Genomic DNA, 18,915 nt, shown 5'->3' with positions numbered 1-18,915 from the left:
TAATTATTTTAAAGCTTTTGTAAATTCTGAATAAATAGTATCACTGCAATTTAATATCATCTTTTAACTATTAGATAACTATTATATAATTATTTTGAAGCTTTTGTAAATACTGAATCACTGCTGTTTAGTATTTAACCAATATCGTGAACCAGTGAGTTGGATGCAAATAAGCATACAGTAGAGCTTCTGGCCTTTCAGGAAACATGATACTTAAATAACTACAGTGCAAGGTGGTAAACCCCAAATAAATGGTACAGAGCTCATCCCAGTAGGAGCTCACAGGAGGGAGTGGAACCTGTAGCTCACTGCTGGGGTGGCCAGGGCAAGCCGCCTGCTGAGGCTTCTAGACTTTAACAGCTAGTATGTTCATGGGGTCTGAGTGTGGGTAAGGAATGAAAGTGTCTCAGTGAGAGAGGAGCGATTCAACCTTCAGAGATGAGGTCGTTTGAGACATATTCAGAGAACCAGTGGTCCCCAGTCAGATATGCCTTCGGGAACTGGCCAGGGTGCCTGAGCCATTTAATGGGACCGCCACGACCTGGCTTCAGCCAGCTGGATGTAGGCCCAGGATGGGCATATCTTTCAGTTATTCAAGAGTCAAGAAATGTGGACTTGCCGGTGAAAAATCTGACGTAGGAAAACACCATGTTGTTCAAATCCAACACGTGTGGCCTGAACTCAGGTTGTGGGCAGAGAGTGTGTGAGCTTGGAGTGGACTTATGTCCAAGCATCGGGATCACGATAGGTGGAACAGAGCCGTGGGCTGGGCCCCGGGGGCCCTGGGGTTGATTTGGGCTCTGTGTCCTTGGACAAGCCTCCTGCATCCTCAGTGCCTCAGTTTTCAGAAAGCACTGTGAAAGGAGGTACGGCTTACAAGAGCCTAACCAAGCCTCCTTCTTCTAGAATAGTTCAGTAGTTTCCTTCTCGTTGTGCATTCAAAGTCCGAAGAGTTATAATACTGGCCCTTGCCCTCGTGCCCTCCCCACTACTGGCTTTATTTTGCTGTTCCATTTTGTAAAAGGACGGTTATCGAGGGCTGAAAATGGATGAATATCAGGTACATAAATTAACATGTGGTGACTTGGAGATACGCCAGCCTCTTCCAAAGAAAAGTCCAGATAACGGGCTACGAGACCGAGCAGCTTTCATGAGAAAAGTAAAGAAAACAATTTCCCTCGGCGCTTGCCGCAGAAAGGAAGATAAAGGAACTGGAGGATGGATAAAAGTATCCAAAAAACATAAAAGATGAATTGATGGGAAAGGCTTGTGTGACCACTCCAGGGGCAATAGGTGCGGAAAGTCAGGCTATTTAAAAAAATAATAAACCGTGGAAACGATTGGAGCGTTAGTCATGGAAAAAAAGTGAGGTCACATAAAATCTTTCAAGAGTGGCCTGGAAAAAAAATTAGACTTTATGAGTTTAACACGAGGACTCTATTCTTACCACCTGTGGGGAGCGACTGGCATTGGCTAACTGGAGGTTTGCTTTGCCTTCTTGGCAGGAGCTGAATTGTTATGTTAATATTCCGTTGGCTGAGTGCGAAGTACCGACTGAATAGAAAATGGCTTGCAGAAGGGAAAATTCCCAGCCTCGGGTTCTTACTTTGACCACGGAGCTCTTTACAGACTTCAGACTTCACACTCAAATTCTAAAAAATAATTAGTATCATGGCAGGTATCTCCAGCGTGGTGCGAAAATGAATAGCGTTTCCACTGGGACCCTCTCTCTCCCCAAGGCAGTTTACGGGCAGGCAGCGTGTGTCCTAAAATTTAGGCCCAGGAGCCCATATGGGGCTAAAGGCAGACCCCTTGGATAATACAGCATCACAGCGCAGCTCCCAGCATCCACCTTTCTGCATTTATCCGGACTCTTTCTTCTCCATTAACACTGGCTTCTCCTTCGAGGTCATTCCACTGACCTGGCTCTTCAGACATTTTAGTTAGCTTGAACAGGGTGAGGCCAAAACCCTAGAGGACTCAGGTTAAAGTGGATAAATCCCCAAGACCTCCTACACAGTGACCTTTCCAATAGTCTATGATGTCCTATAACTGATTCCAGCGAGGTGCCCCGTGAAAACTAAAGACTGAACTAATTTACACTAATTTGTGATTGACAGCATGACCCTTTAAAAGTTGCAAAGTCTTTAGGATTGCAAGAATAGACTTCTTCTTAATTGCAAATGAGCCTGTAGCTGCCAATGAGTTCACATCTCCTCCAACCACCCACCTCTGTTACCACCTTCCTCAGGTTGTTTCCTCCGATTCACAGCATCTTGCCTCACTTCCATTCCTATATGCACAGATTTTCACAGAGTGTGACTTTTTTTCATGATGTCTGTAATGGCAGTGAAATGGGAATTTGGTTAAAATACCACATAATTAAGCCCCATGGGGTAACCACAGGGTTTATAAATGTAACAGAGAAAATCCACGTAGATAATATAAAAGTTTGTGAGCCAGAGATTTTAATTGAACCGTTTACTCCCCAGGAGCAAATTAGTCAGCTAGAGCCATAAAAACTCATTAAGTCCCGAAGATTTCATTTGGGCAACCACTTCACATTCCAGGGATTTTCAAACTATGTTTCCATCAAACATTGATTTCCACAGCATGGTCTAAGACTTAACACTGCTAAAACTGAACAATGCCAGATTTCTTCCGTTAAAATGATGTTCTCATTTTTATGGTGGTTTTTTTGGGGGGGAGTATAATTGCTTTATAATGTTGTGTTAATTTCTGCTGTACAAAGATATGAATCAGCTATGTGTACACATATATCCCCTCCCTCTTGGACCTCCCTCTCCGCCCCCCCACCTCCACCCCCATCCCACCCACCTAGCTCACCACAGAGCACCCGGCTGGGCTCCCTGGGCTATACAGTAGGTTACCGCTAGCTATCTGTTTTACACATGGTAGTGCATATATGCCAATCCTAATTTTCTCTAACTTTACAATATTAGTAACTCAGTATAGACGATACAATTCTAGTTGATGCCAATATTAAGGCAGTTAGTTAACATTTGATGTATCCTCTTTTGAAATCCACACTCTAGAAGTTAATTAGCATAAGTTCCCTAACCAGAGATCACACCACAGAGGCAGTTAACACAAAGCCTTTTAATATCACTATACTTACCCCAAGGTTTAGTAATTGGCATAAATTGTATTTGAGACCATTTTTAATTGAGAAAATGGATGTTTAAGTAATGGACAGATAGAAAGATTCGTATCAGCCCCTCTGCCCTTGCACCAGTAGGGCACGTACCAGCCAGGGATTGGCCAATAAAAGAAACCACTCTAGGTATTTCAGGCAGCAGGGAATGTAACCCAGGGATTTAAAGTTTCACAGACCTACTAGGAGGTCTGGGGAAGTGGAGGTCAGAGAAGCTGCTTTGAAGAATTCAGGAGCTCAGGAAGTGCAGGGATCAAAAGTGAGGGCAGGACTTCCCTGGTGGGGCAGTGGTTAGGAATCCACCTGCCAGTGCAGGGGACATGGGTTCGAGCTCTGGTCCAGGAAGATCCCACATGCCCGGAGCCCGTGCACCACAACTACTGACCCTGCACTCTAGAGCCTGTGAGCCACAACTACTGAGCCCGCGTGCCAGAACTACTGAAGCCCGCGTTCCTAGATCCTGTGCTGTGCAACAAGAGAAGCCACCGCAATGAGAAGCGCACGCACCATAGCAAAAAGTAGCCCCCGTGCGCCACATCTAGAGAAAGCCCGTGCGCAGCAACGAAGACCCAACACAACCAAAAATAAATATTTTTTTTTAAAAAAATCAAAAATTATCCAAAAAAAAAAGGTGAGGACAGCTGATGATCTGCCCTTAGAGAGTTGAGGCTGAGAGGGATGCCAGGAAGTCACACCCCAAATATGTCTACTGTCTGCAGAAGAGCATGTCACCTGGCTGCAGCTGCCAATGGGGAATATGGTTTATTCCTCCCTTTTACCTGTTCATTGACAGACTATGAGCCAGAACTTCTGCTAGCAGGAGAGTTTTTGAAATGTAGTTTCCTGGCTTCTAGCCACCCATCACCCCCACCCACAAAGGGAGAATCTAAAAGAGTAAGGATGATTTTGATTGTTAACAGGCAGTGTCAGGCATAGGTGTAAGAATCTGGCCAGCCCAGTGTCGAGGGGGGGAAGAAATTTTCCGTTACCCTTCTAGGTTCTTCTGGCTGGCCTAAGAATTAAATTGACTTGACATGAGATAGATTAAGAGGAGGAAAATCAAACAAACGTTTAATAGCATGTGTACATGGGGAGAGACTCAGGAAAAGCTGAGTGATTGATTCCCTGAAATGGCAAAACCGTCACTGACTTGAAATAGCATCTTCAGCTAAGACAAAGAGAATGTTGGGGGTTAGTCCTTTGGGGCTTCAGAGGGGAAGAAGGCAATTTACATGGAGATGGAGAAGCAAGTGTTTGGTAAATAAATGTTTACTGGGCTGGGCAGAGACAGTGGGACATAGAGTGAACTCTGATCTTTAATCCCTGTGTAGTTTCCTCCACCACACTTCCCGTGTTCTTTGCAAATATCTCTGGTGATAGCTCTATTCCTGGAACGGGCCCTCTGTCTACATTCTTTTAGGCAGTTAAGGGGAAGGTCAGACTTTCTTCCTGAATCTTTTGGGCCTTGATTGCTTTTAGTTAGAAATAATCCACATTCCAAAGGGACATTTTAGAGTGGCAGGTTTTTTCCCATCCTCTTGAAGTGGTGTCTTAGGTCTAGAGCAGCTCTCTCCAATAGCACTTTCTGTGATTATGAAAATGGTCTGTGTTTGCACTGTCTAATATGGTAGCCGCTAGCGCCATGTGGTTACTAGGCATTTGAAATGTGGCTAGTGCAATTGAAGAACTGAATTTTATTTTTATTTAATTTTAATTAACTTAATTTTCTTTTTTTTTTTTTTTTTTTTTTTTTTGCTGCACCGCATGGCTTACAGGATCTTAGTTCCCCAACCAGGGATCGAACCCAGGCCCTGGCAGTGAAAGCACCAGTCTTAACCACTTGGAGCGGCAGGGAAATCCCTAACTTAAATAGCTACGTGTAGCTCGTGGCTACTGGGTGGGGCAGGGCAGGTCTAGAACTCGACTCCTGCACCCTCTCCCATTCCATCAACTGGAAGATACTGTGTCATCTGACCTGAAGTGTCCCTGATCCTGCTATCTGAATAATTGTTGTAGTTATTGTGTTTTGAAGGTATTTGTTAGAGTGACTGTCTGATGGAGTTGGGGGAGGGTTTCACTGAGTTTAGAGTATTGGTCGTATGATCGCTTTTTGTGCCAGCCTGCTAGGAAACAGTTGTTTCGTAGTTGGCTGAATTCGGCCCGAGACTGGCTTTCACCTTAATGTATAATAGTAGCGAGGTAGTGGGGAAGCCAGATATTTACCTACAGAACCAAATCACTGCAACAATCACTTAGCCTGAGGAGTTTGCAACATGCACTTTTCTCCCAGAAATGTTCCCCACATCTTCAGAATCTGCAGTATCTTTACTGTTAGCAGATGACAAAACAACGGCTACATAAATATGAATACTAAAATCCAGATAAGTTAGTTGCCCTCCACTGAATACTTTTTTAATGTGAACATATGCTCATGGTATTTTTCTTTTTTTAATTCTTACACATAACACAGATTTCCTATGTATAAAATTATTTCTAATTTATATGGTTGACTCCATATTTCGTACTGTTACAAAGACAGCCCAATATTCTATTACACAGAAGAACCCTGACTACCAAGCGTTGTACCACTTAGAGAATCACAGGCCTGTTTGCTCCATAACAGGCACTTAAAAGTTCCTCTCTGTTTAGTCTCGCAAAATGCTGGGATCCTTATACTGGACGAAAGCGGCTTCTTGGGCGGGGAGGGGAATGCATTGGGAGATTGGGATTGAAATATATACACTAATATGTATAAAAGAGATAACTACTAAGAACCTGCTGTATTAAATAAATAAATAAAATTTAAAAAGAAATTCATATAAACACAACAACCGGCATTGGATAACTGTAAATAAAAGCAATTCTTTTCAGAAGTTAAGAATAAATTCTGATAAAAACAAAAACAAAACAGAAAACAAAACCAAAAAAAAGCAGCTTCTTTCATGAACACATGACACATATTTTTCTGCCATACCGTAAGAACATTAGCAATTGAGACTTCATCATTTGTTTGCCTGTCAGATAGAGGGAATACGGATGCTTTAAATTCTACTGGTTTTCATTTTACTTCCCTTGAACATTTTATACCTCACGGCCTTTCTGCGTGTGTCATCATTTAAAAATTGCTCACCAGATCTCAAAAAGTGGTGTTACTTATTAATTTAAGAACTGAGTAGCATGGAAATGATGCCACATTATTTAGTCAACATTCATGGAATTCAGTTTACACACACTCTGGCATCCTCATTAATTCTCTCTTTACCTGATGGTGGATAACGCTAGTTTGGAATTGTCTTCAGAATGCTATAGCTTTTATCCTAAGGCAAAAAGCCTAAGGAAACTGGTCACTGGGATATTTGCTTAGTCAGCAAACCTCGTATCACTGCTTTTCGAATTATTCTTCGGCCTCAACACAATTCATATTTACACAGTTGCATACAGGGATCCTGGAATTTGTGATTGCAGCTGCAGGGATTCTTTGCAGGCAATTCCCTCGGATCACAGCCTTTCTGCATTAGATGCTCGTTTTACTGGGGTCTAAGGGATGGATCGGGGGGGGGGCAACAGGGTGGAAAACGTGTCCGTTTCTGGGGGCTGTCTCTCCACACAGCTGGCATAGAGGTTGGGGGAGTGGGTAGAAAGCAGCTCCTCCTTAGATGCCTGCGAGGAAACAGACAGTTTGTACAGGTTACAACTACTCAAGTCATCCACCAGGGGCAGGGGAGAAGCCAAAGGGGGACAGGAAGAGACTCAATCCAGAAATACTGAAGGTCTCCCTTAGATGCCTTTGGGGACACTGTTGTTCGGCCTATACGTTACCACATTAACAGGTTTTCTAATTTAGGGGCCTCCGTTATTTAGCGCCTTTTAACCCACAATCCTGCAAACAGTCAGACTGTGTATGCATTGGTCCCACTGGCTCAGCACACTTGTGGATTTACGGGTGATGTTAATACTCGCTGACTGATGTGACAAGATGATACTTTCAGATTAGCCCTCAGATTGGATTGGTCAGTTCTTCAGTCTCATTCAGCTTCTCATAAAACCATATTATTGATAGGTTTTGATGTAAAACTAAAGACTCACCAATCGAAAGCTGTCCGCTCAGGGTGAGCTGCCATGATACCTTAACTTAAAATAAAACCGTCACTTGCTTTAGTTCACTCATCAAACCTTTTGGTCTTCGCTGCAAGAAGAACTGAAGTCACAGTTAGCGTCTGTGTTCTTGAGTGTTTCCAAGATGCGTGGACACTTAGTGATTCTCAACTTCTCAAGGGAGCATGGTAACCATAGCATGGTCCACGAGTTCAATCAGTGTGCTCAAGTGGTTCATGAAAATCTTTATGCTGTCTCTGCCCCTGGTAAAATTTGATGATGTGGGCTTCCCTGGTGGCGCAGTGGTTGAGAGTCCGCCTGCCGATGCAGGGGACGCGTGTTCGTGCCCCGGTCCGGGAAGATCCCACATGCCGCGGAGCGGCTGGGCCCGTGAGCCATGGCCGCTGAGCCTGCGCGTCCGGAGCCTGTGCTCCGCAACGGGAGAGGCCACAACAGTGAGAGGCCCGCGTACCACAAAAAAAAAAAAAAAAAATTTGATGATGCTGAAACATTCTATTTTGATTCTTAAATTGGAAAAAGCAATCTAATGAATGATGATGCATAACCAGTGAGGCTCTTTTGCTGGCTCTCGAATTACTTGTTTACATGGATTGAGGGTGGAATGGGTTGGCTTTTTACAAGAGTGATTAAAAGGGCTTCTGGATTGTACTCCCTAAACAGGATTTGCAAGGCTTTTAATGCTTTAAAAGGGGAAGTTGGAACCAAACTGAGCTGTCTGTCAAGGTTGTTCTTCCCACCTCCCACCCCCTTTTAAGCAGACTTGGAATTGTTCTTGGAATTAAACTGAACTTAGGTCACTAAAGGGAGCTTGGCTGGTGCTTTCCCAAAAGCAGACCCCATGTTCCATTGTCACATTGCCTGTATTGGTTTCTTCTCCCTTGTACCTTTATCTAGGGCTGCAGAGGGGCATTGCTAAAGTCCCGTTGTCTTTTCTCTTTGCAGGCCTGTTGATCGGTGCTGGCTGTGCCCTGTACCCCCTGGGCTGGGACAGTGAGGAGGTCCGGCAGACTTGTGGCTACATTTCTGGCCAGTTTGACCTGGGTAAGTTCTCTTCATGCATAGTACTGCTTTTAGAAGAGAAGCTTCTCTGATCTTTCATAGAAGGAGAAGGTGGAAAAGGGATGGGGAAGAAAAACGCATCCCAGGATTGGAGCCAGCAGTCACGTGTAACAATACACATACATTCATTTATTCAACTGTTTAGTAAAGAGCTATGTAGAATCTACTGTTGGCCTGTACTGTGGGAAGTACTGTAGATACAAAGAAAAGAAATGGTCCTTGCTATGAGGAGTTAATATTCATTCATTCATTCATTCATTCAAAATCATATATTTGAGTCATTTCATGCACTAAAAGTAACTCTCTCTGTGGAATTCACTGTCTATTGGAGAAGATAAAGCAAGTACTATGATCAAGAAGATGACAGTCAGTGCTAAGGAATCTAAAGCACTTTCACTCCAGGGTAATACACAGCTTTGTGAGAGAGATGGGAGTGGAGCTGGGTCTTAAAGTGACCCCGTGGATCATGTGGCAGGCAAGGATTACAGTTCAGCAAAGCACAGGGGAGGGATGAAGAAAGCTCGTCAGGGGACCATAGAGACCCAGGAAACAGGGTCTGTGATCAAGTAGGCCACAGTTCACACCTTGATGAAGGGCTCATGATTTTTCCTGTGTCCTAATCAGAAAATCTGAGCTATCTCTCACTTGTGCGGAGAATGTATTCTACTTACGTGGCAGCCTATAAAAATGTTTTGCATAATACGACATGGTTTGCACCATTGTAATTTGTAATGGTCAGCTAATATTTCCGTTGGTTGAGAAACCTACATTTACTTAACCACTTGCTTATTTCTTTCTAGTTGGGTATTTTGTCTACTCGGTTGGTGTTACGTAAACATATTGTAAGGAGTAGTTTAATGAATGTAAGTCTTCTCTTGACTGAATCATTTTCTTAGGATGTTTTGCTAGAATTGGTGTTAACTAGACCGAAGATTATGAGCCCATAAAACACTTATCGCCAAATGATAGCCAACATATTTTTCCCTAATATATGGATAGACAGATTAAGTTTTTGACAATCAGCGCGTAGTGAGTTACTAACTTAAACATCTGTCTGCTTTTCACATTAAATATTTCTCTCTAAGTAGAAAAATTTCGAGGGAACTGGTCTAACGGCAGTATTACTATATCCCAATTCATTTAAAAAATTTTTGTTAGAACTTATCACACACACAAAAAAAGGTACTTCTCTGGCAGTCCAGCGATTAAGACTCCGTGCTCCCACCGCAGGGGGCGCGGGCTCATCCCTGGTCGGGGAACTAATATCCCGCATGCCGCGTGATGCAGCAAAAAATAAATAAATAAAAGAACTTATAAGAAAAAAATTCTGTTGGATACTGAGAAAAATGGGCAGATGTGATATCATATAAAAAGTCTGTGAATTTGAAAATGAAGCAATTTTTGGTTGACTCAATGGATGACAAACACCTGCTTCCCTCAAAATACTATTGGCTCTTTGGGTAGAGGAGATGGTGCCTGAAATACCACCCAATTTGCATGGATAAAAAAATAAGAGATTTCCCTCTGCCCATTCTTCCCTCATTGAAGGCGAAGCTGTCCTAAGGCTAGATTGGTTTGTGATTGTTGTAAATGCAGAGAAGGGGAAAATGCTGGCACAACGTTAACCGCTAGCCTATCCTTTTTTTTATTGGAAAGCAAACTGTGTCCAGGGGAGATATTGCAATACAGTGTTTGGCATTTTTCTTCCTCTGGTATTTGAGGGATTCTCTGCTGTTTCACACAGGCCTCAACTTGGTTAGAATCCTGTTCTTGCTGGTGTCTTGCTGTTGTGTTTTGCTATATTAATTAGCAGGTTATAATGAAACTCAGATCCTGTTTTCGCTACTGCACCCCAGGATTTTACAGCTTCTCAGCATTGAGGATTAAAAATTTGAATGTCAAAATTAACGTTAAAAACAAAACACTTGCCTCTTTCTTTGCTAGTGATGATAATTTTCTTATGTTATAAACTCACTAAAGCCGTTTTAGCAACCTTAAAATTACAGCGTTGTTTTAATTTTGGCCTTTTTAGTTTTAAATTTCTCTCAGATTGGATGATGAGAAAAAAAATCAAAACTGGCATTATCTACAGATAAGATGAGTTCTGGGTCCCCTGAAGAAGTATTTTGGCTTTATCGAGTTCCGTTTCTCCAGGTTACTATTAATTTTTCAGACTCTGTGATCTTTTCTTCCTAAAGAAGACCTAAAGGGAAACCGTGGGATAGAGATGTCACCACACGTCTCCCACCGAACTTCCTGTGTTTTCTGTCTTTACTGTTCCCTGGAACACTGATGAGAGCTGAACTTCAGGGAGTGAGTGAACTCAGAGATTACGGAGCAAACTTGAAGAGCCTAGGGCTGGGTTGGGCGCCGCCCTGTGCGTGGGAGGGCGAGGTTCTCTGGAAGGATGACTCTGTAGCCCGGTGTTAGTGGCGTACGCGCTGTAGCCGTGGCCGTACCGTCTTACCGTCTCTGCCACTTCTGAGAACCTGAGCTTGTTTGTGCGCCTCTCCATAGACAGCGTGTGGATGAATCTTTCCTCCCGAGGGTTGGGCAGTGTTAATGTGATTAAGGTTCACGGCCTCCTTATAGTGGAATGTGGGTCAACTTCTTGGCGTGCCGTTACTGAGCTGTGATTGCTGTCTTTAGAGCAGGGGTCCCCAGCCTGTTAGGAACCGGACCGCACAGCAGGAGGTGGGCGGCAGGCCAGTGAGTGAAGCTTCATCTGCCGCTCTCCATCGCTCCCCGTTGCTCACATTACCGTCTGAACCATTCCCCGCCCCCCATCCGAGGAAAATTTTTCAGGAAACCAGCCCCTCGTGTCAAAAAGGTTGGGGACCGCTGCTTTAGAGCGTATCCCAAAAGAAATCATCGTTGCTTTTGTTCCCACTTTGGCAGATTATTTAAGGAGTGCATTCATTCAATTATTCAGCAAAGGAATATTTATAGGGTGCTTTCGATGTGCCAGGCCTTGTGCAAGGTGCTGGGGACATGGCATCAGGAACGAATTTAAAAAGACACTATTGCGGAGCAGCTGGGCCCGTGAGCCACAACTACTGAGCCTGCGCGTCTGGAGCCTGTGCTCCGCAACAAGAGAGGCCGCCATAGCGAGAGGCCCGCACACCGCGATGAAGAGGGGCCCCCGCTCGCCACAACTAGAGAAAGCCCTCGCACAGAAACAAAGACCCAACACAGCCAAAAATAAATAAATTAATTAAAAGACACTATTTATTCCCCTCATGGAACTTAAAAACTAACAGGAAAGGCACATATGCTTAAATATATAAATATATGTGTGTGTGTGTGTGTGTGTGTGTGTGTACACACACACACACACACATATATATATGGAAAGTGTGTTATAAAGGGTCAGGCACTGTAATGGGCACTGTGGTTGTCTTGCCAATATTATTCCACTCTAGTTGGTCAGTCTAAGCCAAAGTTTGGCAAATGTTTCTATAAAGAGCCAGAGTCAGATCATGAATATTTTCCGCTGGGCAAGCCATATGGCCAAGTACATGGTAAGACAGTTCCTATATGAATGGGTGTGGCTGTGTCCCAATAAAACTTTATTTACACAAATGGGTAGTGGAGCTGTAGTTTGAGACCCCTGACCTCAAGCAAAGCGTCCCCCTGTTGTGCCAGAAATGTCTTCATTCCATTTGTGCTCATTTATCGATTCCTTCAGCCGGTCAGGATATAGGACAGTCCAAGACTTTGCAGCGAGCAGCCCCATCCAGTTATCCTAGGATCCCTTGTAAATACTACCATTTTCTTTTTGTGTCATGTTGCGACATAAGGTGTGAAAAGCACCATTAATTAAGCTTGGGCATCCCACCTCTTAGCACTAGCATGGAAAGCTTAAGCTCATTTGGGCGAGTGAGACTGGAGATGTTTCCAGAGGCTTCTGAGAAAGATAGAATCACATGCCTAAGGAAGAGGCATCAGAAGCCGTGGTCTCCCTCCCTCTGGCAGCCACCCCTGACAAGGTGGAATAGCAGGAAGGAGCAGGCCGCAGGGCAGGGGCGGGCAGAGAAACCAGCCTGTGGGCCGGCATCCCTAGAATTTCCAGCCTTGCTGACACACAGTAATTCATTTCCTTACAGGGTAAAGATTGAGGCAGGCCTTCTCTTACTTGCAGCCCAAAGCAGCCCGGTTGGTGTTTCATTTAGTTGCTATTTCACCATTCAGGGGGCCCTGACCTCACCTGGGTGCTTCTTAAGGAGGTGTTATTTTTAGCTGAGCCCTCAAGGCTGTAGAGGATTTCGGTAGGTAAAGAGTGAACGTGGGCGTGTTTTAGGGTGACAGGGAGGTAGGTTGCAGGCAGGTCAGGGAGAAGAGCCGGGAAGGAGCCTGATTACGCACCAGAGGGGGTAGGAATCCTTGGGGGGCTAGGAAGGGCCTCCCAGGGAAAGAGCATTTAAACTGAGTCCAAAAATATGAGTACTGTTTAGGCAAGGAAGGGACTAGGTAAAAAGCTTACATTTGTGGTTGTAACATAATGTGGTGGGAGCCTAATAGAGTCTACTTTTTTAAATGCCTGCTTTCCTTAGAAAGGCACTTGGGGGAGAGTTTGTTTTACATTCATCAAAAACAGTTTTATCAGGCTATTGATTATTTCTCAAGCATTTTCATATCTTGTCAAGTCCCGAGCCTTGAAGCAATTTTGCAAAAATAACCACTTTCACAAATCAAAGACTGTTACTCTGCTTACCTTTAGATCACACTTATTTATGAGGAAGCCAGGGGCAGGTTTGAATTCACACATTTTCAAAACAGGGAAACAAGAATTTAAGGCACACTGCGTAATGAATGTCTAAATTCCCCCACTGAAATGGTATAGCTTGCCTTGACAGTCGTTCTCAACCTTGAGCATTGGAATCAGAGGTAGGCTGGTTGAGAGGATAGATTTTTAGTTTCTATGCCTTGGATATTATGCCTCTGTCATTTGTGTTTCAAACAAGGATCCCCGGTGATTCAGGTATAAGTGGTCAGCGACCATACTTTTTTAAAAAAGCCTTAATTTATATAGAAAAATTAATTTTTTGTATCTTGCTGGAATTTAGTTTAACAAACATTCATTCATTTTGTTTTATATAAATTAGGAGGCTTTAACTTTAGGTTACGAAAATCTGATGACAACTGGCTTAAACAAAGAAGACATTTAAGATCCCTTATTACAGGCCAGAGCCTGTAGGTGAACTTTAGACTTGACTGAGCCAGGGGCTCAAAGATGTTGTCCATTTCAAAGTCCTTCATCCTGAGGCTAGTTCTCCCCTTGGTCGGAAGAGGACTGCATTTGGCACTTGTGTCTCTAAGCATCCTTGTTCATGTCAAATAGGTGAGGGCGAGCTTCTCCCCCCGTAATGGAATAAAAGTCTCTCTCCTCGGTCTAGTTGGACCAATTTGTCACGTGCCCATCTTGAATGAATAGCTGCTGTCAGGCAATACCATGTACGGACTGGCTTCTTGCGGCCCAGCATGGATGTGTTCAGAGTTTTACAGAACCAGATTTACTGAGAAGTAGTGACATTTGTAAGTGGAAGATGAGGCTGAGAGGAGAAAAGGCATCTCAGTCTCTATCTTTTGTCAGACTTTGGTGCTCTGTGCTCCTTCTGTCATGAAGTCCATGGTTGTGGACAAAGGGACAGTAATGGTTTGTGCTGTGCAAGTGGTAACCATAATGGTTCTCTTTATTAATTTTTAAGAGAACAAAACAGTATAAGTGATAAGAATAATACATAGTGTAGCACAGCATCTTCACGGAATAAAAGCCCAGTAGATGTTTGCTGTTATTATTCACATTGTTTGTACAGGACCATTTTTAATGAATATTTGCTGATAATCTCTATTCTTCCTTTATATTCCATGCCAGCAAGTTGGGATTTGTACATTAAGCATAAGGGCTTTATCGTCAGGTTGTCCAGTTGATTTAATTCATGCCTCAGAGATATTTTCATCCACCAAAGACTTTTCTAACTATATCCTTATGATCAAAAGTAGAATTTCAATTAATTTGTCTTGCTAATTTGCCAAGTAAATTTGAGTAATTATTGATTTCACTTTGCTATTTAATTTGATTGAGAAGCCATCATGTTTCCTGTCCTTGAAATTATGCTCTTGGCTTCTCAAGAACAGTACCATAAACTCGGAAAACTCAGAACCTCAGTGTCAGAGAAGATGAGAGTCTGTTTCTTCCAGATTTTCATGCCAGTGAAGAAATCTCTTCTCCTCTGATCTGAGCAATGACCATTGCACATCTCTTTGGACACGTCTCCTTGAGCTCTTTGACTCCTGACTCGTGTTTTCTCTCTTCAAATCAAACTGCACTTGAAAAAAAAAAATGATTGGCAAGCTATGGCGGGGTCAGTGGGCCAAAATGGGAGCGAAAGTAGAAAATTTCTTTTTTGAGCTTTCTCAAGCTTGGCGTTAGTGGGTGTTTCTGAAGCTGAGTGACCCAGTTTTCCTGATGTCCACAGAGAAGCTTCTATTTTTGCAGCCAGTAACAGGAGAAGCTGCTCTCAGCTGCTGTGATATTGAATAAAACGAGCATCCCTTTGGTCAGAAGTGAGAAGACTCCTGTGACTTACGTGGACATTTGAGGCTGCTTCATGCAGACCAAGCGAAGGCTTTGCCCAGGGGCTGCAGCCGTCTGAGCTGTGCGGGAGCCGGGCTGGCCTGCGAGGTGCTCCCAGAGAGCAGAAGGCAGCATCTGTTGCTCGGTTTGGGAAGAGACCCCTAACGCTTGATGCGTTTCTGGTCATTGCTTAAAGGTAATTGATGATACTATGATGAGACTGCGATTTGGGAGACTGGTTAGAGGTAAGGTGTTGAATATGCATTGAGATTTAGCCAGAGGTAAAGTCTTTAAAGCAGTGATGATTTCCCGCCTCCTCCATGGCTATCATCTGGAACGGTTCCAAACTTTTGACACTTAAGTGCTCATCACTGGAAATCACTTAGAAGGTCCAGCATGAACCTATATTCCTTCGCTCAGCTCTAGTGCAGGAGGGTGACAGAGGGAAGCCGGGCAGCTGCTGTGAGTTAAACCAAGACCTAAACTGGTAGGCCTGGGGGGACCCATGAGAACATTCTGGAAGGTGATGCTGGGAAACTGCCCCAGGCAGAGGAAGTCCAACTTGGCTGGTGATGAAGTGACGGAGCCAAGTGTCTGGGCATCTCCAAGGAAAAAACAATCAGCTTTGCTGGTCACTCAGCTTTCCTTGGGGCCTCATTTTCGGGAGATGAAGGATTTTCTGTGTTCATTTCAGAAAGTAGGGAGAAAAATCAATTCATTTCAGGGGCGTAAATTCAGCCCGCCCATTCCTGGGACCATGACAATAACATTAGAGCATGAACATTTCCACTTTAAGTTATAGCTGAGTAAACGCCTCTGATCCTGCTTTAGGAAAAAGCACCCCATTCTGTATAATCATAGATCCAATTCTATCTGCTTCCCTAAACACATCTTTGCAGGTCCCTATGGGACAGGATTTTTGCAACTTTGGTGCCTATCGCAGTGTTTGGCTCATAGCAGTATTTAATAGACATATTTATTTATTCAACAAATATTTATTAAGCACATTCTAGGTTCCAAAAATTGTGCCAGATACTTAGAATAAAATTATGAATTAGATAGATACGATTCCTACCTGCGCGTCACATATCTGCTGTCTGCTCAATGGTTAAAAGGAGGGAGAGAGGGAGGCTGAGAGAGAAAAGGAAGGAAGAGAGAAGATAAAAAGGAAGAAACCCTATGGCTCATTTTTGACCACTAAAAAGCTGCCATCATGTTTCTGTATCTACTTGGCCACTGGTGTCCTGGTGAGAATCATGACATTACTGTCTAAGGGACTAATGGCCTAACCATCTCCTAGAAGGTAATCAAGTTCAGGGTCATAGTTTAAAAAACCAAAAGCCCTGGTAGATGAAAGAAGAAATTGCTTTAAATCTTTCCTTCCTAACGTCTTTTTTGGTCTGGTTATTTTAGAGCAGAATCTTGCCCATTGTTGTATCCGTGCCTTTTAAAAACCTAAAGTGGCTTGCAGTGATTTGCAGCGGTGGAATTCAGCGCTAGTGGAAGAAAGGAAATGTGCTTAGAAAACCTGCAGGAGATGAGAAATATGATTCTTCCCAGTAGTTTGGTGGCCATATCTTAATATTGAGATATTAGGAAATATTAAGATATGGCCACCAAACTATTGGGAAGAATATGTTAGTCTGTCTTTTAAAGGTGCTTCTTCATTTTTTTTCAATGTTATCCTTTTCTAAAAACAAAAAATGATATACCTGAGTGGTGTGCCATTTTAGACTCAGTTTACGGAAGGAAGTTTAGGAGATTGAACTGGTTCATTCTCGTTATTCTTTTGTATTATGTGCTCTTTACTATTTCCTAGTATGTTTCGTTTGAATATTAGTCTGGGGGTAGAAATGCACTAACACTAAATCTAACGGGTTTTGATGTTTTAGATCCTCTCTCAGGAAGGAACTTTGTTTAATCGATTATGTTAACAATGACTATGAGAAGCAGCAATTAAGACAAATTGGCTACATGAACATCATCTTGAATCAATACGTAGATTTATTAAGTGGTTCTGATAGTTAAGGATTTAGGGATAAATCTATTAATTAAAAAGAGGAATCTACTGCCCACCCCCAACATCCCAAGCTGACAGTTCCTTCTGATAATGTAATACAGCCCCTTTGGGAAATCTCCTACCACCAGCTCCCTGCCCTCAAGGAGATTACAGTTGAGAGATTTCACACAGATTTGTCTTAGACCATCCTCCTATCTAATTATCTATTCGTTCCGAATAGTAACACTGAGGAAAGACGTTTCACTGATGTTCCTGGGAGATGTGTCTGTATGAACGTTAGAGGAGAGTTCTTTCAAATCTTTGTATCGTCGCTCTTAATCTTGGGAGAAATATTTCTGCCCCAGAATTGAGAATTCACATTACTGTGTTAACTCCTCTGTTAGTGACCTTCCTGTGGGTTTTTGCCTTTGTTCTGTAATAGAAATAGAAGATAGAACTCTTAACAGGTCTCCTGTGAGGAAAGGGTCATTGGGAAGCATTATTGATTAATAACCCATCAAAAGTGGTTTTAGAATAAAACCAAAAATGTAACAAAGTAATCAAAGGGCTGATCTGACATTTCACCTGATTTTTAACCTGGTAGAATGTTGACAAAAACTAATTAATATAGAGAATTTGTAGAGTAAAATGCATTTATCAGATCTTTTCAGAAAATTCTGTACAAATGAGTTATTCCAGATAAATGAATTTTCCTCTTAAAGGAAAAAACATGGACTGGATTTGAATCTCCGTTTCACTCCCCAAGAGCTGTTTGATTCTGGGCAAGTTATTTGAGCTCTCAGAACTTCAGTTCTTCAGTCTCTAAAAGAAGATAACAGTACCTGCTTCACCTGCCTGTTATAAGGATTGAAGGGGGTAGTGGAAGATGCTTTTGCACATGAAGACGTACAAATAAATATCAGTTCCTCCTTGCTGCCTTAAACACCAACACACTTCCTGCTTTAATCATGTTGGGAAAGTTTGAGGATGTATCGTATACTTTTCCGTCGCTTTAGCCAGAATATATAAAAGATAAACGAGACTTAAAAAAAAATCATTAGCGGCTATGCTGTCATACGAAGTCATCCCCAAGAGCCATGGACATTTGTTGAGTGATTTGCCCTTTTACTAAATAACCAAGACTGAAAAAACTTTGAGTTCTTTCTGCTTTTTTTGTAGTTGTTTTGCAACAGTTTTATGTCACCCTGTCAGCGATTATTCATTGCAGTTATTAATTACCCCTTTCTCTCCTGTTCCTTCACTTCTAATCTGTGTCCTTTCTCAAGTCATCATACATCATCTTAGAAGCATGCTTTAAAAAAACACAGTTCAGCTCTGTTTCTGTGCACTGTGCATCTTTGAGGCACTGATTTTTGTATGTTCTGGACAGGGTTTTTTTTCAACCTCTTGATTTGGGATCATGCTTTGGATAGCTGCTACGGGATATCTTAGTACGTAAGCTGCTTGGGTTAGCAACTGGGTGTTTTGATGACATGGGTAATTGAGTTCAATGTTACAGTAACCCTTGTTCTAGGGATGAGTTTTAACTTGAGGTCTCCAGACCGTTCAAGAAACCCAAAGTCCATCCATCAACAGGCTTCAGGGAATTTGTGACCCACTGAAAACTGTGCAAAGTTTATATACTTGCACATATGTGCTTTTTTCTGGAAAGAGTATTCATAGTTTTTATTTATTATTCAAGTGGATTCCTGGCACGTGAAGACTCAGAGCCTGTGGTAAACAGCATTTGGAAGTCTGACACTGGAAAGCTTTGAAACCTGAATTCTAGACCTAGTCTCCCAACAATCCTCAAATCTCCCCAGGAAGCTGGAAAGCCATTGGGTTCCTTTGACTCGATTTCATTATCTACCAAAGTGTTTGTCAGAGGGAGGTTATAGGGAGAAACATCTCTACTTGCAATAGGCATTATTGCAAATAAATACTCCCATACACCAATTCTAATTTGAAATCGTACCTGTGAAAATGAGC

The 18,915-nt window shown here is 42.7% G+C and overlaps 1 protein-coding gene across 1 annotated transcript in view; it reads left to right on the top strand.

The window, feature by feature from the left end:
- LHFPL6 (LHFPL tetraspan subfamily member 6) overlaps positions 1-18,915 on the top strand; it is a 225,499-nt gene that overhangs the window by 188,090 nt on the left and 18,494 nt on the right. Inside the window, exon 3 of the mRNA XM_059996090.1 lies at positions 8,234-8,332. Coding sequence (XP_059852073.1) covers positions 8,234-8,332 — 99 coding nt within the window. The remainder of the gene's footprint in view (positions 1-8,233; positions 8,333-18,915) is intronic.

Source organism: Delphinus delphis, chromosome 18, assembly GCF_949987515.2.
Source record: "Delphinus delphis chromosome 18, mDelDel1.2, whole genome shotgun sequence".
In the NCBI taxonomy this organism is placed as follows: Eukaryota; Metazoa; Chordata; class Mammalia; order Artiodactyla; family Delphinidae; genus Delphinus; species Delphinus delphis.
This window is presented reverse-complemented; position numbering and strand designations above follow the sequence as displayed.